This window comes from Diabrotica undecimpunctata, chromosome 1, assembly GCF_040954645.1.
Source record: "Diabrotica undecimpunctata isolate CICGRU chromosome 1, icDiaUnde3, whole genome shotgun sequence".
NCBI classification, from domain to species: domain Eukaryota; kingdom Metazoa; phylum Arthropoda; class Insecta; order Coleoptera; family Chrysomelidae; genus Diabrotica; species Diabrotica undecimpunctata.
The window spans coordinates 155,335,842-155,361,292 of NC_092803.1; the positions used below are offsets into that span (position 1 = coordinate 155,335,842).

The 25,451-nt window shown below is 34.0% G+C and overlaps 1 protein-coding gene across 1 annotated transcript in view; it reads left to right on the forward strand.

Annotated features, from left to right (window-relative positions):
- Positions 1-25,451, forward strand: part of LOC140432408 (ATP-binding cassette sub-family G member 4) — a 108,914-nt gene that overhangs the window by 69,516 nt on the left and 13,947 nt on the right. Inside the window, exons 4-6 of the mRNA XM_072520286.1 lie at positions 8,199-8,437; positions 22,934-23,065; positions 24,690-24,805. Coding sequence (XP_072376387.1) covers positions 8,199-8,437; positions 22,934-23,065; positions 24,690-24,805 — 487 coding nt within the window. The remainder of the gene's footprint in view (positions 1-8,198; positions 8,438-22,933; positions 23,066-24,689; positions 24,806-25,451) is intronic.

Consider the following 25,451-nt stretch of genomic DNA (forward strand, 5'->3'; position numbering starts at 1 on the left):
ATATTATACACCATATTTACACACGATAACAACTGGTCAAAAAGAAAAATGCAAAAACAAGGTACTTGAAACATAGTACCAGAATCAGAACACTGGATACCAATGCACAATTGAAAATATAGAAATAATTAGCATCATCAGAAGTGGCATTACAACTCGTTATTCTTCAGAATAATGCTCTATTCACCCCTGTCTCTGGCAACTCGTCTCCATGCTCTAACTCCAATAGGTTCTAAATCGTCCTCTAAGTTGTCTTGATACCTAAGTCTTGCTTTTGCTCTGGCTGGTGCTCCGACTGGCTCTGACTGTTGCACCTTCCTCTCGCCTGATTACATGCCCTATCCATCTAAGGCGTACTATCTTAATAAATTTTACTACGTGAGTTTGTAAAACTTCTGTACAACTCTAACTTGTGATGCCTGTGCCCCAAACTTTGCTCTTTTATTCCTCCATAGGATTCCTCCTTCTTTGGATTTTTCGCTCGAAACGTTTAAGCAGTTTTTGGACCTTCCGTGTAAATGAGCAAGTTTCTGTTCCATATGTTAGCACTGGTGTTATTAGGGCTTTATAGATGGTCACTCTAATTTTTCTGAGTAATCTTAAGGCCATCTGTCTTTTTAAGCCAGACTTATGAGCAAGCACTATTCTTGTTTTAATTTCTTCGCTGATGTTGTTATCTTTAGTCAACATCTGCATATCCAAAAAACTTTTACATATTTGTTAAAGATGGTGCGATTTATGTTAGTCTGAGACTCTGGAATTACCTTTTATAGAGCAAGGTTAAATAAAAGACCCGATAGTCCACCATCCTGCCTTAGTGAATTTTTACAATTGAAGGGTCTTGAAAGATCGTTCTGGATTCTGACCATGTCCGCTGCTCTTGTTCAGTTAGTTGATTAAGATGAAGCGTTATTGGGAATTCCACCATAACTAGGAGAAATTTATATGTATTAACTAAGTCGTAATAGGCTTTAAAATCGGCGAATATGTGGTAGATGTTGATGCCAAACACTAAAGTTTCTTTAATAATCTGTCTTACTGGAAATTTTTGGGTTGTTGTTAATTTATTAGGCCGGAATCTACACTAATACTCTCTCACTATTCGTTTGGCATAGGGGAGCATTTTATGTACTGTATAAACTATATTGAGTAAGGTGACGCCTCTATAGAATTATCACACACCATCAGATCTCTACACGGTAGGTGTAGTGTTGTGTTATAGAGGTAGCACCTTTTATCGGAACGACCACATCAAGCGTCATAGACGGGAGATGGTTCTTGATAACTGGTCCTCATAAGACAACTAACTTTTACTTATGGCTCCACGTGCCACACTCCGGGCAACTGCATTGGTCTGCAGGCTAAACTAAGTGGGGGTAGCCAGATATAGTGAGAATTTCACCGAGTGATTGCCGGTATAAGCAATCTCCCACTTACCAACCAACGGCTTCGGGTGGATGATTTAGTAAGTGGTAGGGCACTCTTTTGTCCTGGGGTTGAGACATCGACCTCGAAGTCGGATGAACAAAAAAAACTGTTAATGGCATAAGAATGTTTAAGGCAAGGGAAAACCGCTACATTAAAGATTCTACACAGATATCCCTAGTGCAATTGTCATTACTGTACAAAAAAGAAATAACTCTGTTACTGATCATGGATATCGGAGGCCAAGATCCGGCAGGGGAGGCAAATCACACATAGACCACAGGGCCTCTCAGGTCGATATCAAACGAAATCCCTGTGAAATACCCATTAGTAACACATCGTCCAAAAAGAAGACTAAAATCGACAGAAAGTGTATGAATATAGGCACGTGGAATGTTAAGTCAATATACCAAGCAGGTAAAGTCCATAATGTCATTCAGGAAATGGAAAGACTTGACATAAAAATATTAGGACTAAGTGAGACCAGATGGCCCAATTCAGGTGACATATTAGTAGGCCAAACAAAGATATACTACTTTGGTAATAACAATGACGCAAATCAATGGAACGGAGTAGCGATATTAGTTGACAAAACTATCCAGAAATTAGTAACTGGCTTCTTACTCATCTCGGATAGAGTTATGATGATAACAGCAACACTAAAAACAGCTCAATCTAGAGTCAATATAATTCAAGTATATGCCCCCACAGCAAAAAACTCGGATGAAGTGCTCGAACAGTTTTATAATGAATTACAACAAGCTTTAGAAGTAACCAAGTCTAGAGACATTACAATAATCATGGGAGATCTAAATGCAAAAATCGGTAGAGGAAGTCAAGGTGATTTTATTGGAAACTTTGGACTGGGCATCCGTAACGAGAGAGGAGACAGATTGGCTCAATTCTGCCAAGAGACCGATTTTATTGTAGCGAATACTTATTATGATCTGCCGCCCAGGAGACTCTATACATGGAAATCTCCAGCAGACAACCAACACAACGTCATCAAAAGCCAAATTGACTATCTTCTCATCTGCAAACGATACCGAAATTCCATAAAATCAGTAAAATCATACCCCGGAGCTGATGTGAGATTAGATTACAACCCAGTTGTAGGAAGGTTTGGAATTAATCTAAAAAAGGTTGTGGTTAAAACTAAAGTAAAGAGGATACAAGTATCCCGTTTGAGAGATCCATTAACAAAAGAGCAAGTCACACTAAAAATTAAAGAAGAGCTCACCAAAATAGAAATTATTCCTACTGAAGATGCGAACAGGAAATGGCATATGTTAAAAGATGCTCTTATACGCACATGTGAGACAACACTAACACCTAAGCTGATCAAGAACAAAAATGAATGGATGACCGATGAGATTCTGGATCTCATGAAAGCAAGAAGATCCTATAAAACCAAAGACAAAAACATGTATATTATTATACACACAGAAATAAGGAGAAAGATCAGAGATGCAAAGGAAAGATGGTATAGTGACAGATGCGAAGAGATTGAACAGTTGGTAGAGAAACATGATAACTTAAACCGTACTAATACAAACATACTAATGTTTGTATTTTGAGAACGATTTCCGAAGTGAAAATTGAAACTTAAACCTTCATAAAAAAAAAACATACTGCTGGATAAAAACAGCAAAAAAATTATAGACGTCGGTGAAAGGCTTAAAAAATGGCAGGAATATATTCAAGAGCTATTTAAAGACGAACGGACTGAGATAGTACTAGAGCAGGAAAAGTTCGACAACGGCCCAGACATAACAGAAGATGAGGTATTAAAGGCGATAAAGCGAACAAAGAACAACAAGGCAACAGGTCCTGATGAAATACCTGTAGACATAATACGGTTAATAGAAGAATAGCAAATTGGAATATTGGTCGACTTATTCAATACAATATACAGTACAGAAATCATTCCCAGAGATTGGCTGATGTCAACATTCATAACACTACCAAAAAAAAATAAATGCAAAATAATGCCAAGACCACCGGATAATAAGTATAATGAGTCATACGATCAAAATATAATTAAAAATGGTTGACAGAGTGGTAGAAGTCGGTGAAGAAAACGGACTGTCTCTAAACACAAAAAAGACACAATTTATGGTAACTACAAAAGCCCAACAGCGCCAAATAAACATAACAATACATGGAGAACAAATTAAAAAAGTTAAAAAAATATAAATATCTGAGTACAATAATTAACGAAAATAATCAGTACACAAAAGAGATTAGGGCAAGAATAGGACAGGCGAGAAATTCTTTCAACAAACTGAAAAAAGTACTCTATAGCAGGGACATTTCAATTCCTTTAAAGATAAGACTTCTGAGATGCTACGTGTTCTCCGTATTATTTTATGGGTTGGAGGCTTGGACATTAAAGACAGATGTTTCGGACAGATAGAAGCCTTCGAGTTATGGGCCTACAAAAGGATATTAAGAATTAGTCGGGTGGATAGACTTACGAATGTTGAGGTGTTGAGAAAAATGGGAAAAGCTAAAGAGGTTTTAAATAAAATTAAATTCAATAATTCAATAATAAAACTGCAATATCTGGGACATGTCATGAGGGTCGAGCGATATAACTTATTGCAATTAATAATGCAAGGATGAATACAGGGTAGAAGGAGTCGCGGAAGAAGACGCATCTCCTGGTTAAACAATTTGAGAGCTTGGTTTAACTGCACTTCTGCTGACCTCTTTAGAGCAGCCGTATCGAAAGTACGAATTGCCATGATGGTTGCCAACCTTCTTAGAGGAGATAGCACATAAAGAAGAAGAAGATCAGATCTCCCTTTTTGTGAAGTGGACACATAATGCCTAATTTCCAATCTGCATGTGTTTCTTTCTGTTGCCAGATCTCAGTTATTAATGTATGCATATGTTTTAATAGGGAGTCGTCGCCGTCTTTTAGAAGTTCAGCAGGGAGATTATCCGAATTGGGGGTTTTGTTAGTTTTCGATTTTAAAATGGGTTTTCTATTTTCTTTTTAGGTAGGGAGTGGCTGCAGATTATTTTTATTTATTTGAATCATGGCAGCTCCATTCCATCTTGGAGTGGAGCTGGAGAACGGTAAGGAATGGTGAACGGTAAGGAAGTAGAAGAGGTAGACAAGTTCACATGTGCGGGATCAGTCATGAAAAGGAACGGGGGTGTAAAAAGGATATACAGACGAGAGGATAATAAAGGCCTAATATGCATTCAACGCTTTAAATAAAATTTGGCAAACAAACGAAATATCAAAAATAACAAAAATTAAAATCTTTAGGTGGATGAAAAGTATACTAAAATTTTAAAAAATATACTAGCCCAATATGCCTGTGGGAGCCTTGTAACTGGCTCCCTACATAAGAGGATTGGAAATCTTTTGATTCCAAGCCTTACTTCAAAGGACTTGTGAGTGGATGTATCTCCATAGGTTTGGTTCTTCAGTAACCGTTGAAGGATAAGGATTGTTAATGCAAGCAAATATAGCTCCAGAGGAGTAAAATCACTTTTAGTTTATCGACTTATAATTAACTATTTTTAGAGTAGAGAAGCCTCAACACGGCCGTAGCTGACTATACAATATCAAATAATTCTTTCTTTATAACATTTCGATTTCGACGTAGAGAAATATTTTATACGTGAATTGAGAGTGTTTTAAAATGCACATGCCTCAAGGGCGATGTGTGAGAATGAACTGATAAAATAGTACTTGATGCGTAAAAGTGAAGATTACCCCTCTTGTATTTAGGTGTGAAAACTATTTAAGAGGCTGTGGCGCCAATGAGTCGGGTATCCCGAGCAAACTTGATGAAATGACTATTTTACTTATTCTACACTAAGAAAAGTCTAAGGAATTATATTTTTATTTTATATTTTAAAACGATATATTCATTTCTGGAACAATGCCCAACTAATACAAAACTATGGAAAAGAACAAAGCAAACCAATATATCCACTACAGTTAAGGAAACAAATTGAAATGGATTAGCCTTACTTTGAGGAAAGATGAAAGCAACCTAACTAAATAAGCACGTGAATAGCAATCAGAGGGGAAAAGAAAGAGGGGAAGACCAGGCAACAGCTGGAAAAGAACTACAACGAGAGAACAGGAACAAATTGGAATAAGATGGGGTGAAATTAAAAACATAGCAGGAAATAGAAGAGAATGAAAGGAACTAGTACACAGTTTATCCAGAGAATAAATAAGAAAGAAGATGCGCTGACCCGGCTAGTCAGCAATCTTACGTTTTTGGTCAAGAAACGCATAGGCGCCCAATACTCCACAAGGAGGGATAGAACTAGAAAGAGAGATTCTGGGTTTGAACTCCTTTCTACGGTTGTTTATCTGTGGTGAGTTTTGTTTTGTTATGGTGGTTAAAAACCTCATTTAGAACATTTTCGGATTTCTCTTTCTTTTTCCTTCTAAACAATCTTTTCTCTTCTCTTCGAAAGTTTCCATAATCTTTTAGAGTTATTCTCATTCTGTTCTACCGGATTCTCTAATATGCTTTATTTTTTATTGGTTAATAAATCTACATTCTCGGTATGCATAGCTTCCCTACATTTAGTCCAGTGTTTATATATTCTTAGATTTTTTTTTTATTTTGATAACGCTTTGTTTAAAATTTGAAAGTAACTATCTCTAGCGGTTTCAGATTTTAACATTTATGCTGTGGCCTTTTTTAGCGTTAGATATACGTGCTCTTAACAGGCTGCGGTGGCTAGGCCACTTAGGAAGAATGAACGACATGGAGCTGTCGAAACAAATTTATTAGCAAATACCGCATGGAGTAAGTAGAAGCGGCAGACCCAGATCACGATTTAAGGACCAGGTGGAAGACGACTTACAAGTGTTAAGAGTACGAAATTAGAAAATCAAGGCGAAAGATAAAAATGAATGGAAGCTGATCCTACAACAGATCAAGGCTCACTATGGGCCATAGAGCCAATGATGATACGTACTCTAAGTTTTCCTCTTACGAGGTAGTGATCAGAGTCTATATTAGCACCTCTACAAGCTCTTACGCCCAATAAAATGTCGACTATCAATAAGTAGAAATGGTCGATTTAGTTTTGTTTTTTACCGCCTAGTGATTTTCACGTGAATTTATGGATATTTTTGAGGAAAAAAGTACTTATTACCATCATTTCAAATGATGCTACGAATTTAATCAAGCGTAAACCATTTTGGTTGCTGACCGCATGAAGACTATGCTCGCCGATAGTTGGTCGGTAGATTGTCTCTTGGCCGAATTTAGCGTTAGATCGTCAATAATAATTTTTATGTCGTTGGTCTGACATTACCTATACGTACCTTCTAGTTTTTTATAAAATAGGTCCTCTCTGTCTTCTATATCTTTAGTGGGAGCATAGATATTGATGATACTGTAATTAAAAAACCTGCCCCATATTCGGATTCTACGTATACTTTAACTTATGGGGTCTAATAAATGGTTGAATATGACGCTTTGAATATATTTTACGCGTTTGTTCAGTATGAATATTATACCAAAAATATGAATAATTTTGTCTCATCCATAATATACAGTGTAGTTCTTTTTTCCTGGCTGCCACTACTTGTCCACCTGATTTCTTGAAGTGCTATGTTGTCTGTTGATTATTCATCTAGTGTGTTTTAAAATCTTTTCTGCGCTATAAAGCGTACGAACATTTCAATTAAATAAACCAATATCATTATACTTATTTTGTTTGCCAAGTCGTCGATAAAAACACCTTTTGGCTGATGTTAACATCACGGCTCATCTGATGGCTCAGAAGTGTTAACAGAAGGTTTTATACCAACACCAAGGTTGTTAACCAACTCCCTACATCCAACCTAGAGGACCAGATTTTTTATCGGGCTTTATTTCCTTTTTTCGAGCCGATTTATTTCAGTTTTGAAGAAAGAAGTAATGCATACCAAAAAAATTGTAAAAAATTGTAAACTTTATACCAGAAAATATGAAAATTTGCTAAAATCCTTGTCTTGTGCACAAGTTCTAACAGGGGTTTATCCCGACCTTTTGTTGAAATAGTGAGGAATAAAGTTTTGAATAGTCAGAGCTACATTGATGACTTTCCCAAGTACTTCAGTTTGTCCACGAACATCATGCTAATGACGATATCATGTTTTGGCCAGATCTAGCGTCATGCCATTACTCAAGAGATAGCCAAAACTGGCTGGACGATAATCCTCCAAACTTGTCGCTTAATTGTGGAAGCTGGGAAGCCCAAGATAAAGAACAGTTAAGACGGCGAATTTGCAAAAACCTGCTAGAAATTGATATGAATTCCGTCCGGGACCTCATAAGAGACATTTGCGTCTGGTACAGCAGAACGGGCCACTCCACATAATACGATAGTATAGTTTAGTTAAGTATTGCTTACATTCTAGTCAGAATATTAATGATTGTAGAGTTTCCAGTCAGAATTACATGATGATTCCAAGAATTCCAGAATACGAAATATTTCCAAGAATAATATTTAGTTTAATTTTATTGCGATTAAGTATCTGTATTAAACGAGTGCATAAAATTTTCCATTAATTGAAATACCTGAGAAAATGAGATAAAAGGAAAAACAAGTTAACTTAATTAACATATTACAGATATTTATCTGGCGATGTACGACATATTTCTCAATTATTTTATGGCATAATCTTTTTTATGGCATAATCTTTGACAATCACACCAAACTTAAAAAGTAACCTAACATAATCTAACCAAAGTAATAATTAGAAGAGTTTATTTTATGTAAAATACTTTTTATTGCAGGGGATTGGATAGTTCTTCTTGTTCAACATGTATAACACTACTTAAGAAACTAACTATGCAAGGAAAAACAATTATATGTACTATTCACCAGCCTTCAGCTTCTTTATTTGCAATGTTTGATCAGGTGTACGTAGTAGGAAATGGGTATTGTCTGTATCAAGGTGCTACGACTAACCTAGTTCCATTTTTGCAAGACTGTGGATTTCCCTGTCCGCAGTATCACAATCCTGCTGACTACGGTAAGTTACTTTAATTATGGATTTTCTACCTATATAATTTACGTTTAACTGTAGACAATTATTATTAACATTATTAACTATCTTTATTAATACCAGTCCTTTCATCACAAGCTCTATCTTTTTTGTTAGTAATTATATTGATAATGATGGACAAACCAGGCAAATCTCATGATGCTGTCTCGACATTTTTTTTCGTAGACGCCGTCTATTATATACCAGACATATTGCAGGCAGTTGGCTTATTGTACTTCTTCCATCCCTTCATGATACCCATTCCAGGATTCTGCAATCCTGTACTAACTTTACAGGTCCAAGCATTTAAAAATTGTGTGCAGCCTGCGATCTAATGCCGCCTTGCAGTCATACAAGATATGGTTAATTATTTCAGATTCTCTGATACAAAGTCTCTCCGTGAAACAGTCCCATTGTATGAAGATATCACTTCACTGGCTCATGTTTAGTAAAGAAGCCTGTTATGACTCTGAACTGATTCCTGCTTTTTTTTTCCTTGGTAGTTTAACTCTTTTAGCACTTGTCCGTCCAATATAAATTTTGCCATGTGCCAGTATTCGAACGGGTATATTTTCCCGGTATAATTTTTAAAAAATTAGAAAACCTAGGTCTAATATCACCAATGACCCTTCTTCGTATTAGCCCTACCTTATCGGAATTCAATTATATCTACAGTTTTAAAAGATAAGTTTTTACAACCCTGTTATAAATCCTGTACCAGAATGTATTTTGATATAACACGATAACAAATTATATCTAATTTTCTTATCTAAAAACAACAATTCAACTTCAAACAGCACGACCATAATGCTAATAATAAAATTGTAAAAATCCTACAAACCATTAACAATCACTTACACATTCATCCATTTTAACATCGTTAAACACTCCTTCACAAATGGACACCACAGAAAAACTTCCCAATCAGAAAACTACATCCATTACAAACAATACAAATCTTGAATTTGTTGAACCAAAAGAATCTTCCGTGGCCATTACCATTACATCTGCAGAAAATAACAGCGCTGCATTACCAGATATTACTCAATAAACAAGCCGTCAACGTGACATAGACGAAATTCTAACACCATCATCAGTGAGTAAACACAATGAAATAAATTTCGCGAAACCGACCACGACCAATTAATAGATCTGTTAGGAAATACACAAGGTTCTTCGGATAATATCACCACTATCAGAAATTACACAAATAATTTTCCTGCACTATTAGTAATCATTACTAACTTATATTCTCACAAAACAGATAGATTTCTCATTAACAATGTTGATACAAACATAGAAGCTTTCTTTAACATCATCTTAGATGCAGCCGAGGTATCCATCAAGAAAACTTCATTACGTACAAAACATAAACTAGTTTCTTGGTGGAATGAACAATATTAGGCACCGATCGAAGCTTCTAAAAAAGCCTTTAACAAATACAAAAGATAAAAAACACTTAATAGTAAAACAGAATTTTGAAACCTCGAAGCTAAAGCTCAATTAACAATAAATTATTTTTTGAATTCTTTTATTAGAAACATTTATTAGACCAAGGATTATTTATAATATTGTTTTTTAAGTATGTGTCCCACTGCATCGTTGGAAGTCCTGCACAGATTAATCCATAGTTAGCGACATATAAGCCAGATGAATGGTGCTGACAACAGAAAGCTAATCGAGGAGCTAAAAGCCGATATTGTAGTGGGGAAACCTATCGATGGAACAGCTACGAGATGTAGCTTTAACAATAAGTTCACAATTAAGATACTAGGCAGCAAAGACTGGAATAAAGGTGTACCCATACAAGCTGCTGCTACCTGGTATACGGATGACTCAAAAACATCGGAGGGTGTGGGAGCCGACATAGTAGGGACAAATCAAGGGATACATTTCCCGGTAAGTCTATCTAAGGATGTGACAGTTTTCCAGTCGGAAATAACGGCAATCCATTACTGCGTGGAAGAAATAGAAAGGCAGGAAAGAACGTTCTGTTCAGCTGCCATCTTCACAGATAGTCAGGCAGCGCTCAGGCACTCAATTCTGTAGAGGTCAATTCTAAGCTAGTATGGGATTGCGTGTGTGCCCTAAATAAACTAGGAGACCGTAGCAAGGTTACAGTAACCTGGGTACTGGGGCACGAAGGTCATAAGGGCAACGAAAAAGCAGATGAAATGGCCAAACAAGGCTCATCAATGCCATATATTGAACCAGAACCCTTCTGCGGCGTTGCAAAGTCAGTAACAAGAACCACTACAAGGAAGTGGGTAGATCACAAATCTCTAGAATGGTGAAGTAATTCACCAGGACAAAGACAGGCGAAACAGTTCATTACAAAACATTTGCCAAAATTTACGGCAGACCTAATAAGTAAAGACAGGAAAATAGTCAAAACTATAGTAGGTCTTCTAACAGGGCACTGTAAGCTGAATAGGCACTTAAAACTGATGGGAATATCAGATGATGACCTGTGCAGATTCTGCCATCTCGAAAAAGAAACAGCAGAGCACATTTTATGTCAGTGTGACAGTCTGGCAAATGTGCGGTTCTTTGCATTGGGAGAAGAAAATCCACCTGCAAATAGCTACATGGAAGGTACAGTCTCGAAGCTACTAGACTTTATAAAAAGACAGGCTAGAGAATGTTATCTAGGACTAGAGGATCACAATAGATCTAAAAATATATATGGAATAGGCCAAAAGCCAACTCTCTAAATCTATCTATCTATCTAAGTATGTGCAGCAGCAAAGTTTTATTAACAAACCAAATATTATTTGGTGAGTTACTACTTTTTTACAATTATTCGTTCCACTTTATAAGATATTAAAAGCTTGAGTATTAAAGAATAATTATCTAATAGCCCCTTTTTATTGAGTCCAACCCAAACGAGTCAACAAATACATACTTCTTTCTTTTTTTCTTGAAACGTACCATATTTAATATGTAGAAGAATGTACCATTCTTCTATCGCTATATCGATGACTCTATCTGTGCTATCCCAATAATTAAAATGAACGAAATTTTAGATAATTTTAACAGTTACTAAAATAAATTTTCTGGATATCACCTATATATATAATAACAATGTCATGAATGTGTTTATAATTATTAAGTGTTGTGAATGTGAAGTAATTCTTGAATTTTAAATATAGGAAGAGGTTTTATATTTAACAAAGATGACTGACAGACTGTGATAAATTGTATCAACATTATATGACATAATTGATGATAAAACCTCATTAAGTTTCTCCCTGATGAAGGACATAGCCAATCTCCGAAAGCTTGGATTAAAAATTTATAAGAGTACACGTTTATTTTTTATTGCTGCAAACCCAATATTTAACGTATATTTCCTTACGTTGTCAGCAAATACTTCTGGTTCATATATATATACATATATATATATATATATATATATATATATATATATATATATATATACATTAATGTGATATCTAGAATTTTAATTTTAAAACTTTACAAAAAATATATATAAAACATTATTAAAATTTTTGATTGATGATTTATATCACACCTTTCAATTTTGTTATCTCAGGTTTTACTCGTGCTTCAATATCTATACTTTACAGCTGATGGGTTAGGTCCAAAGAATAACGGAATAAAACAACACAATATGATATGAAAATAATGTAATAAAATAAACTGATTAAAATACCTCCAAAAATTATTAAACATTGTTATGTTTATCAAACAAAATTCGTTCTACGTACTTGAACCTTCAATAATGCCAGGATAATATAATACAACTACAATCTAAGATACAGCTTATTATTCTACATAAACAAATCAAATAATATTCAGTGTCCTAACTAATGCAATTTTGATATACCGATTGTACCAAGAAAAATTTGTATGAATTATCCAATTCTCTCCACAGCTCCGTGTCTCCTCTCAGAACAAATGTGATCTCCTTCGACTATCGACAACTTATTCACACGTTACTAATATGATATAATATTTTTTTATCCAAAGTTCTCAAATTTAATATATTATGAATGTTTCTCCCGTTGAAACGCTTCCTCTGCCTTGAGTTGTCCAATTCCTTGTTCTATGCCAAATGAACTATCAGTTCTCAGCAGCCTCCTATGTAATTGGCAATATTAAACAAGATATTGCAATTTAGTGTCTTCAATGCTCTCCTTCGACTGCACGTACCTTTCCAATGATGTCAGCCTCTTTTCCTCTCGCCAAACTTAATCTCTCGTTCCGAAATAAACAGCGATACGTAGAATACTATTAGAAAAAGTTTACTTACAAATTTGTACCAGATCAGCTACCGTCGGACACAATTACTTCACCAACTCACAACTTATTCTTTATCACTTACTACCCTTGGATACCACCTCGAAAACCAACCATTCACTTTAAGAAACTGGAACTAACTCCCTCTCTTATCTCCTCTATCCATTCATCCAACCTCTCATTATACACACCCATCACCACTTTCCAAATTCTCGGCCAATCAGAAATTTGCATACCACTCCCACATAAAATCAGAAATACCTACAAACTTTCCTAATTCATATTATTTCTACAAGGACACTTAATTTCTACTGGATATTTACATATTCCGAACAATCATTTATTTATTAACTATTTTTATTGTCCTTTTCATGGCGCAAATCCGGCTTACGCAAAAACCATCGTTAACTTCTATTCATTGTACACGCACTATTTCACTTGTTATTTTATACAAAAGATTATTTATGACTAAGATTACCTTTGGTTAATTCCAGGCAGCTCGGAGTAATTTTTTTTTATTTTCTATAATCTCTGAAATATTGATTTCATCGTACATTTAATATTTTTACTCTTCAATTTTGAATACCACAACAATATATATATATATATATATATATATATATATATATATATATATATATATATATATACATATACATATATGTGTGTTATATTTACATTCTGATTATCGCAACATGTTGCTATATTTTTGGTAATTACATATTTTGAATTTTATCAAAATCACGTTTTTTAGGAACATTTCTTTAAACTGAGCGGCTGCCTAGTAAGGAAGGTTCAGATAAGATACTAGTATCTTGGGTCAAAAATTCGCCTACAATAAAAATGATCTCACAGTGTACTTTTTATTAATTATAAAATTCCAATAATGTTGCAATAAATAATAACTGTTATTGTATAACACTGCAAGTATAAAACATATCTTTTTTGATATTTTAAGTCAATATTTATTTTGGGTGCAAATAATCTCCTGTAGAGAATTAATGCATCACTTTATGTAACTTAAATAATTGTTACTAACGGAAATTTAAAACACTTGTGTGGTATGACTTAGGAGTGGGAGTATAGCTTTAATAACACAATAATACATTTGTAACCCTTCCTTTAACTTTTCTTTCTTTTCTTTAACCCTTGTTCATTTATTTTTCTGTAGCAGCTGTGATCTCTTTACTTAACTTTTCGGCGTTCTTCTATAATTCCCAGTATATCTTCTCCCATCCACTTTTCTTTCAGAATAAGGTTTGACACTTTTTATGCAGTTTCTGAAGTGTTTGTTTATTAAAATATAGTCTTTTTTGTTTATTATTAAGTTTCCAATAACTTGTGCATTATGTGATTCTTCTACGCTACCTGGTCTATGCTCAGGTAGCTTAAACCATGTGGTAGTGACGATCATTTATGACTGTTGACAAAATTCGGATAACCTGTCAGCTCTTAATATTGTTGCCTAGTCCTAATTTTCCAACAATACCTATGCGCCGACCCGGTCCTATTTTGGAATTAAAATCTCAAATTTCAGCTGTTATTTGATTGTTCTTTAGAGATTTTAATATTCTACCGATCAAATAAATAAATAAAGTAAAGTTTTCTACTTCGTCATCATATTTGCTTTCTGCTGCGGGGCATAAATTTGTGAGATATGGATATCAAAAGGTTTGCAGTTTAAATGTAGTAGAATGGCTCTCGCAGAAGTAGATATAAAATTTTTGACATATTTTGTGTATTGTGGGATAACCAAAATGCAGACTTCATTTTGACGATAGTAATTAGCTTCACAGTAGTATAGCATTCCGCCTTCCTTTTTATAATTTCCGGAACCTATCCATGGCACTTCTTGGTTCCATTATTTGGTGTTTCCTATCTTGAATGATATGATCTAATTTTTCTGATTGGTAAAGAGTTTTAACATTTCTTGTGCATAACCGAATTTGGTATGTCACTATTTTGAGCCGTGAGATTCTTCACACCACTTTAAGGGCTACCCAAGACTAGGAGCCATTGCTTTATCGTTTCTCGCTATAGTGATTTCTTTGGGATATCCATAGCGATATTTAATGTAGTTGTTTTCCCTTTCCTTCTACATCCTTATGACATTGACCAAATAAGTATAAGTAAGGTATTGCTTATACCAACCGGTAACCACTCGGTGAAATTTTCGCCATACCTGGCTACCTCCACTTAGGTTAGCTTGTACACCAATGCAGTTGTCCAGGGTGTATCACGTAGAGTCATAAGTGAGGGTTAGACCACAGTTTATTGCTTTAGCCAGATACTATGGTTAGGTACATAACAGAAATATGTGATTAGAGATAGCACAATACCTATGAAGAGAAAATATTAAATAGGTAGAGAACAAGTCAAATGATCAATACATAAGAATTTTAATTTACGTAAGTAAAGTAATATTCGTTAGGATATTAGATTATTGAAATATGCCACTGACCCCAATACCTCTTCCCCAATTTAAAGTTTATTTATATGAATTTTGTTTGATATTTTCTCGAGAAACCGTAAAAACTTTAAATTTTGTTAGTATATCTATATCTAATAATCTCTCCGTAATATATATTATATCTGTAACGATTTTATATAAAATAACATTAATTTTATTTAACTATAACGATGAAAAAATGTCTTCTGAAATAAAAAGCTAATCTATGAAAAATTATAAAAATGATTAGATTCATTTTACACGAGTTTTATGATTTTTTATTGAATCATTTAATTGATGAATCAAATATTATTGTTATCACTCCCGCTGACTATTACATATTTATTAGTGCTAAAGTACACTTTTCACATTAAAAATTATTGATAACAGCTGTTCTTTGTCGTCGACGGTATCGGTGCAATGTTGTTCAGTCAGTGGCGTTGCATTTAGTATTGTAATAAATTTAATCATACAAAAAAGAGTACGATAGGAATGAATATTGTCTCCCCTTCACCTTAATCTATACTCTAAATAATTTTTTCATGTCTACATGCTGTAGACGTTGTGAACCAGGGAGTTATAGTAAGTAGAGAAATACTCAACAACGTCACATTTGCAGACGATACAGTCGTTTTTGGAGAGGTCGTTTGAAAGCTGTATGGGTTAGACCTTTATATAAAAAAGACCAAATACATTATCGTTATTTAATATATAATAATTAATACTCAGCTATTGGTAAACAATCAAAAAACTAAAAAAGTCGAGAGCTATGCAGATCTTCGAGGAAGACCTCCGAAGCTACTTAAATGTTACCCAATTCAAATTTTGCTGAAAGAAGTCGAAGTCGGACTCTGTTGGGTGCATCTATGAAGAAGTATAAAGGCTTTTAAGATATGGTGATGCAGATAAATATTACGGATCTCTTAAGTTGATCGAGCGATAAATTTTGAAGTTATCCACAGAGTGAAAAAAAAACTTAAAGAATTTACTACAACAAAAAACGCACATTACAGTACTTTGAACATGATATGAGAAATAATAAGAGATATGGTTTTACTTTAGTTGGTTATTGACTAGAAAGAGTAAGAGACAGAGACACGCGGGATGATAACGGACTTCAATAAGGACCACAGATCTGTTTCGAGTCATAAACAAATTCAAAATTGTCATGGTCCCCATCAACATTTGGAAGAGATATGCACAAAAAAAAAAGATTATAAAATGAATCACCGAAAACAATATAAAACTACATAATTTATAAACTTTTTTTTTAATCTTTTATTAAAGGTATATTGAATAAAAAAACCCTTTCGGGATAAGCCACAGAAAGTTTTTGGAATAAATATTCCATCGTCATTGCTGTTACCTAAAATAAGTATAACCACTTTAATTAAGAAAAACGTGAAAAGTTGAATGTTGACCAAGATTAAAGCAAATGTACTTTAGTACTCTACGTATACATATTTACATACTTATATAAATAACATACATAACTTACAACATGTATATCTAGTATTAAACCACATTTGCTTTAACCTTGTTCAAAATTTAACTTTTCACGTGTTTCTTAATTAAAAAGATTATTTTAGATAGTGGCACTGAAGATAGAATGTTTATTCCAAAAAGTTTCTGTGGTTTAGCCCGAAAGGGTTTTTTTTAATACGTATATCTTTTTTAAATGATTTTTTTAAACAATTTTTTGTGATATATGGTATAAAGCCGACTACAGGAAATGAACTTTTCCTTGTAAAGTTATAAACAGTTCGCATAAAATTGCACATAAACTAACTCTTCTCCTCAATCTACTACACATATACTGTTATATTTCACACGTATACTAATTCAAACGGGGGAAGGGAACTAAGAGGAAAAATACAGGCACTATTGAAAAATATATGGAAAGAAGAGAAAATGCCAGGGGACTGGGAGGTAGGCCAGATCATAACAGTACATAAAAAGGGAGACCAACAAATCTGTGAAAATTATAGAGGAATAACGTTACTAAATACAACATAAAAAATATTGACATCAATAATAAAAATGAGGTTATCAAAGATCACAAAGAAGACAGTAGGACAGTACCAATGTGGATTCACAGAAGGAAGATCTACAATAGATGCAATACACACAATAAAACAAATAATGGAAAAAGCAAACGAGTATAAATTAGAATTGGAAATATTCATAGACTTCAAACAGGCATTTGATTCAATTAAAAGGAACGGATTAATAAATAGCACTTAAAAAATTAAAAATTCCACATAAACTCAGAAAATTAATAGAAATGACAATGAGAACTACAAAAATAAACATAAAGACACAAAGAGGAGAGACAGAGGAATTATAAATAAAGGGATGAAACAAGGAGATGCCTTATCAACAATGCTATTTAATCTAGCATTAGAATATGTACTACGAAATATAAATAAATGAAATCTCAGAACAAGAGGTGGACAAATAATTGCATATGCAGACGGTATTGCTATTATTGCAAAGAACAGAAAAATAATGAAAGAAATGCTAGAAGAAATAAGAGAGAAAGGGGAGGTAATGGAGCTAAGATTAAATCAAGAAAGGACAAAAATATTAAGATTAGGGAAAAAACCAATGAAAGAAAAAATCAAAATAGGAAGTTCTGAGTTTGAAGAAGTAGAATACTTCAAATACCTAGGAGTTACAATAAGTACATTCGGAGAAAGGAAATCCGAAATAAAAGAAAAAATATTAGCAGCGAATAAAGCTTATTTTGCAAACAAAAGATTACTTAAAAGCAAAACACTGACTAAAAAAAGTAAGATGAGCATTTATAACACCATAATTAGGCCGATATTATTATATGCAGGAGAAACAATGACGATGGTTAAAAAAGATGAAAAAGACTTAAGAATAGCAGAGAGTAAGATTATGAGAACCATACTAGGACCAATCAGTACAGAGCAAAAAGAAAATAGAAGCAGAACAAATGCAGAAATTAGGGAAGAACTTAAGGAAGACATCGTAACTAAAATAAAGCAATGCAGAGTTAGATGGTTAGGTCACATTTGGCGAGCAGGCGATGAGGCAGTGACATACGCAATGATAGAATGGAATCCAGGAGGAAAAAAGAGAAGGTGAAGACCGAGATCAAAGTGGCTGCAAGAAGTTGAAGAAGACCTCCAAAGGGCAGGAGTCAGAGAATGGAGAGGAAGAACTAGAGACAGGAAAAAATGGAGAGATATTGTCAAGAAGATAAGATAAACAAAAAAGACTGATCCACTTAAGAAATAGGATCTAGAAAGCATTTGCGGATTAACCCCACACTGGGGTGTATAGCCATTATATATACACAAATTCAAACTTCTCTCGTACTATGAAATAAAATTAAATTTGTAAAGTATTAACATAAGAAAAAACTACGTTTGTTTGAATTTCAATACCTAGTTGGATATAGGATATTGGATATAGGGTCTAGACTTAATATTCAGTTATATTTCAATCCAAAGACCATTCTGAATCTAACTGACATTAAGTGGGATCTCAACTGAGGTTGGTTACCAATATAGTAATTGTTCTCTTTTAATCATGATGATCTTTTAAGCGGTTTACAGTTGAGTATAAGCTCCAATATATTATGTGACGCAGCCATGATTTTGGTGTCTTTTTATATGTTTTTCTCTTGATCTTGCCTTCTAATATTAATGGAAATTGTTTAAATTTCCTATGGTATATTAGAAGTTTAAATTATAATGCTTCCTTATTTTAATAGTATTAAGAAGATGCGGGCTTATGTTCACGCTGTTAAATATATATTTGTGGTCTCTCTTGGTAACTTATTTAACATCCACATTTCGAGTGAGTTTATTATTTTGCTATCATCTTACTTCAATGTCTATATTTGGAATTTTTTTAGTACTAGCGACCGTCTAGCAATTTTGTATACTCACGCAGAATACTTAGGTCTGTATCAAGCAAGAAATTCACTAACATAAGAAATTTTTCAACAATTGAAAATTTTAAATAAAAAATATAAACTTTGAGCTACAACCAGAGATTAGTAATTCAGAAATAAAAGAGCACTTAGAGGCATAAAGAATTATAAATCACCAAGAAGATATGGTATTACAGTCGAAATTATTAAAAATGGTGGAAATTATACGAGAATTTCTGCATATATAAATGAACAAAATATTAAACACAAGAAACATACACAGTAACTGGAATGAATCAATCACGCTATTATTGTTCAAAAAAGAAGACAAAAAGAACTTAATAGACCTATCACTCTACTTCATATCATGTATAAACTTACCCTTATGGATTTTATAGATTTCGAAAAGGCATTCGACTGCATCGAGCACTAGCCAGTAAAATAGTCACTACAAAATGAAGAAATAAATGAAAAAATTGATATTTCGCGTACACTCCTGAGACACTAGGGAGTTTTTGTAACTACCTAACTTAGCGTATCTCCCTATACGTAAAGAACTAACGTATCGAAGAAGATGAACGTTAAATTGAGAGTTAAAGTTCTGAACGCAACGTAACGATGGTGTTGCCATCGTTACGTTGCGAATCACAATTAGTGATTAACTAATAAATTGTCAGTACCAGTCTTGTCGTTGTCATTTAACCCTATTTTTGATATTCAAAATAAATAACAAATATTTTTTTGAACAATTTTTAATTTTTGAGATGGACGCGATATTAAATGTAGGTGCCTTTATTGATGATGAAGAAGACGAAGACATAGAAGATGCCCTTTTTCTCCACATCTTGCACGACTATACGGCTGCTTTAATTTTGATACCATGTCTGATATAAAATGTAAAAATATTTTTCGCTTTTGGATTAAATTCCACCTTTCTGGATGGTCGTAAGCGTTCTTGCCTACGACTTCCTTCAACAAGAACAAATCATCTTCATTGCTGAAGTGAAGTCGTTTTCTACTGCTTTCCATTATTTATAAAAATCAATACAAATACCATGTGTTGAAATTTTGGTAATCGGGTAAGATCCGCTTGTGCATTCGGTTACCTTCGGCTCGATAGGGATGCGTATCTAGATACGTTAGTTCAACCATTAATGGGCATGCTTATATGGCAAAAAGATACGTTACGTATACGTATTTGCTTGCACAAAAACTCTCTATTAATATAAAATTTTGGTGTTTTGGTAGTGCCACCGTCGTATGTATGAAACCACGAGTCTTTGCCTTACGTAATAGTTGAAGGTTTTAAGTCAAGAAAACGAATGGGAAATGGGCAGACTGCCAGTTCACAACATTATCGTAAATGGAAAATCAGACACACTTGCGAAAGTATTGATAAGGTAAAATATATGATTCGGGGTTAAAGTTAAAGATATTTCCCACACACACATGTTTAATGGTATATTCTGATTATTGTCGTAGTTATCAAAAACCTTGCACGCTGTTATAAAATATATACAAGTTGCTAATATTAACGTGGAAAAATTAAAGATAATAAATTAAATAAGTACTAAATTAAATAATAAATTAAATAAGAAGATAATAAATAAAATTTAATATAAGGTCAAATGTTATAAATATTAAGAATAATTAAAATAAAGTATTTAAGTAATTACTAAATACTTTTCCAAATAATGACTCCTTAACGCTCCTTAAGAGGCTTCTTCTTCTCATTGCGCCGTCTCCTTTCGAAGGTTGGCGATCCAAATGGCAATTGTAGTTTTGGAAACTGCTGCGCGAAAGATCTCTGCGGATGAGCGGTCAAACCATCTCCTCAGGTCTTTCAGCCACGAGTTCTGGCGTCTTCCTACTGATCTTTTGCCCTGTACTTTTCCTTCCAGTATAACTTGAAGTAATTCATATCTTTCGCATCTCAGCACATGACCCAAGTATTGCATTTTCCTCTCTTTGATTATTCTTAGTAATTCTTTTTGTTTACACATGCGACGAAGTACCTCAACATTAATAACTCTTTGTACCCATGGAATCCTCAACATTCGTCTGTATATATATACATCTCAAAGGCATCTATTCTTTTTTCTACTTCGGAATCCATTGTCCAACTTTCACAGCCATACAGTAAGACAGAAAAAACGTAACATCTGATCATTCGGATTCTAAGCTGTAGACTAAGGTCTGATCTTAAAGATCTTAAAGAGTTTAGTAAGAGGCTTACTAAACTTAATTAACTAGATTTTTAATAGTTTACTAAGCAAACGAAACATACTAGACGGATTTTGTTTGCAGTTTTTTAGGGAATATACAAAAATTGCGGAATTTAGTATCATCATCATCATTGGTGCTACAGCCCTATAAAAGAGCCTCGACCTTCCCAAGTCTATTACGCCAGTCAGTTCTATCCATTGCCAACTGTTGCCAGTTTGCTGCGCCTATTTGTCTACCATCCTCATCCACACCATCCCTGCATCTGAGTTTTGGTCTACCTCTACTTCTACTTCCCACAGGTTGTGACATAAGGATTCTTCTAGAAGGGTTGTTCTGCTGTGATCTTGCCAGATGTCCTGCCCATCTTAGTCTTCCTATTTGTATAAAGGATACTACGTCTTTACCACCAAATATATGTTTATATCTGTGATATATCTCGTAGTTGTACCTCCTTCTCCAAACACCATTTTCACAGATGCCACCAAATATTCTGCTCAGGATCCTGCGTTCAAATATAAGCAGGAGATTTTCATCTGCCTTGGAAATGGTCCAATTATGGTTCTCATATGTCTACTCAGTCCAAAATAGCATTTGTTTGCTAGGATTATTCTTCGCTTGATTTCTTTCATCATGACGTTTTCCTTGGTAATCAGGGAGCCTAAGTATGTGAACTTGTCCACCACTTCAAAGGTAGAATTAGCAACCGTGAATTGGTGGCCGATGTTTCTGGCTCTATTTTTGGGTGTTGATGCCATTATCTTAGTTTTATCTTTATTTACTTGCAGGCCCATATTTTTTGAGGCGTTTGACAAGGTGGTATACATTTCTTCTAGCTTACGTGTTGTGCGGGCAACTAGATCAACATCATCTGCATATGCCAAAATTTGGGATGATTTATTAAAAATGTTTTCTCTGCTGTCTATTTGGGCATCCCTGACCACCTTTTAAAAAAGCTATGTTGAAAAGAAGACACGCCAGCGCATCTCCCTGTCGCAGCCCAACATGCGTTTCAAATGCCTGTGATTGTTCGCCCTGTATTTTGACTTTGCAAACAACTTTACGCATTATAGCCTTAACCAATCTTATCAGTTTATCGGGGATGTGGAATTCATCCATGGCTTCATACAATTTATTTCTTAGGACACTATCATAGGCCGATTTAAAATCTACGAAAAGATGGTATGTGCCGATATTGAATTCATTGGTTTTTTCCAGTATTTGCCTTAGCACAAAGATCTGGTCTGTTGTTGATCGACCAGGCCTAAAACCACTTTGATATTTGCCAAGAAGCTCATCTGAATATTCACTCAGGTGACCATATAAAATACTCGAAAATATTTTGTATGCTGTATTAAGGAGGGTTATTCCCCTATAGTTTCTACATTCTAATTCATCGCCCTTTTTGTGTAGCGGGCAAACGATCCCAATACACCACTCTTCTGGGATTTGTTCCTCATTCCAGGCTCTTAGTATGATTTATATATATATATATATATATATATATATATATATATATATATATATATATATATATATATATATATATATATAGATGATTAGTCAGCGGAATTTAGTATATAATGAAATTTAATATTGGTGATTGAATATTTTGCTAAATTTTCGATGTTTCTTTTTTCAGTAATAGAACTAGCATGCATTGAACACGGACCTGAAAAACCCGAGTATATGAGAGATAGAAATAAGAACGGACAATCTTACCAATATTTTAATGAGCCTGAGAAAATGACAAGTACCATTCGTAACAACGCAGGTAAATATAAATTAATAAAATTGTACTAGTTATGCGCCAATAAATACGTCAGCGACTTGTACCATGTAGAAAGTACTGATTGTCTCAATTTGTAACAGTTATTAATAAATTTTTTGATAGTCATAAAATCAATCACTTTACCCGTCAGGCAGGAAAATCGAAAAACAAGTTCCATCAGACAATATGCTGTTAATGAAATAATCCTGAAAAAAGTGGCTGGTTATCTATAAACTTCGTCTCATGCGCTTTTTCGACATGTTCGAGGCGTCAGACGCATTAAATGGCCCAGACAATCATCAGACAATTTTATTTTTGTGTTTTTTATATAATTTTTAAGCTATCAAATTAAAAAATGTAGCAGTATCTATAAATTTTCGTATGTCGTAAAATCGACATGTTTCGGGAAAGTTGAGGAAAAACGGCCTAGAAATATAAAAAGTCGCAGAGGAAAACCATGTCAGACTCGGACTAATGAAGCAATACTCAAAGTTCGGAGAGAGTATCTATCATAAATCTTTTTGCCGACGGGCAGCCTAACAATTTAGAGCTTTCCGGAATTTTTTCCAATGAAATTTGACAACTTGGTAAAGGGGTCCAGGGTCCAGGGCAACAAAAAGAAACTATCGATACACTTTTGATAATAAAGATAGATTGTCAAAACCGACAGTAACAAAAGTTACTGTCGGTTAGCTAGCTTACTAAACAATGGGAGCACAATAAATGGAACTAAAAAACATCCCATAGCACTTGGTAGTGCCGACAGAAGTGACTAATTCTTATCGCGCATTATGTCTGCTTATTACTGAATTGTTAATATATTATCTTAACAATTCATTATTATATTGAATTGTTAATATGTGTATTTTTTATAATAACACCACACATTTAAGTTCCTTAAAACTGTGATGATTTGAATAACAATTTAATGATTTTAGTAATTTTCAAAATTTGTTAAATGTAATATAGAATTTATTCATGATTAACATTTTCATTATTATATATATATATATATATATATATATATATATATATATATATATATATACTCGGTATTTAGGCGTTCCACGCCCTTCCGGTAGGGATCTATGGAGGAGTATCACCTAGCCGCAAGCCCTTATCTCTTGCCGTACTGCTCCACCATAGGCCGATCAGATACCAGCATATTCTAGACTAAGCCGCAGATTCATTTTAGAATTTTAAACTACTGCGTTAGCCTTTTTGTTTTCTGTTCACCGAGCCGGGGAATTGAACTGACATCTCTCGCATTGAAGCGAAGGAGAAGCCAGCCGCCCAGCCCGCTTGGCTCTCCGATCGACACATTTTCATTATTATTTTGTTTAATTATTTCATTTTAATTATCATTTTATATTATAAAAATAAAGTCGATTAAGCAGAGTAGATATATATATATATATATATATATATATATATATATATATATATATATATATATATATATATATATATATATATATATATATATATATATCTTTAAAATTAAATAAAATCAAACAAAGGATAAGATAAAAGAAGTGAACACCTAAGTATCATACGAATGAATTTTTTTTTGTTCAAATGAGCAAATAGAAATATATTTAATGTCAATTTAAATCTGTTTTGTTAGGTCCCAAAAGTATTAATCCAGTTTCTAACAAAGATGATTCCTCGTTTCCTACATCACAACTACACCAATTAGGAGTTCTGATGAGACGAGGATTTATTAAAGCCTATAGAGATAAGGTAAGCTCAAATAATTAATAAAGAGTTCTTTGTTACAAAAAAAAATAATTTTAAGACAAAAACTAAATCATGTATTAGATATGCATCTTTATTTCAATATACAGGGTGTTTCATTGATACATGTATATACGTGCAGATAAAGGACATTTAACCGACCTAAAAAACCCCATATGTAATGAGTCTTACCACTTTCGTATTAAAAATACAGGCTTTTTATCTATTTTGTCAATATGTTTTAGTGGTCGTCACTTAAGCCGCGTTTACACGATGACAATTGGCGAGACAATTGTCAGAAGACAACTGACTGGCATGAAATTATTGTCTTCGTCTAAACACTTCAGGCCAATTGCCTTGTCAACTGCCCTCACAATTGGCCGAAAATTCAGTTGTCTCCGGAAGTAGACTGAGGATAATGAGCTGCGCCCCCCCACCACTCGAAATCTCAATTGTCTCGAGAATTGGCGCCGTGTGAGTAGGCCAGTAGTGCTGTCTTGTTTTTTGCCAGTTCCCTCACCGGACACAACAGATGACGAGCAGTCGGCTATGTTTAACTATCTACTGCCATGGCAATAGTTGGCCCCGTATAAACATCTTCTCGTTCAACTGGACTGGCCTCCGACAATCTGCAACCACGTGATAACAATTG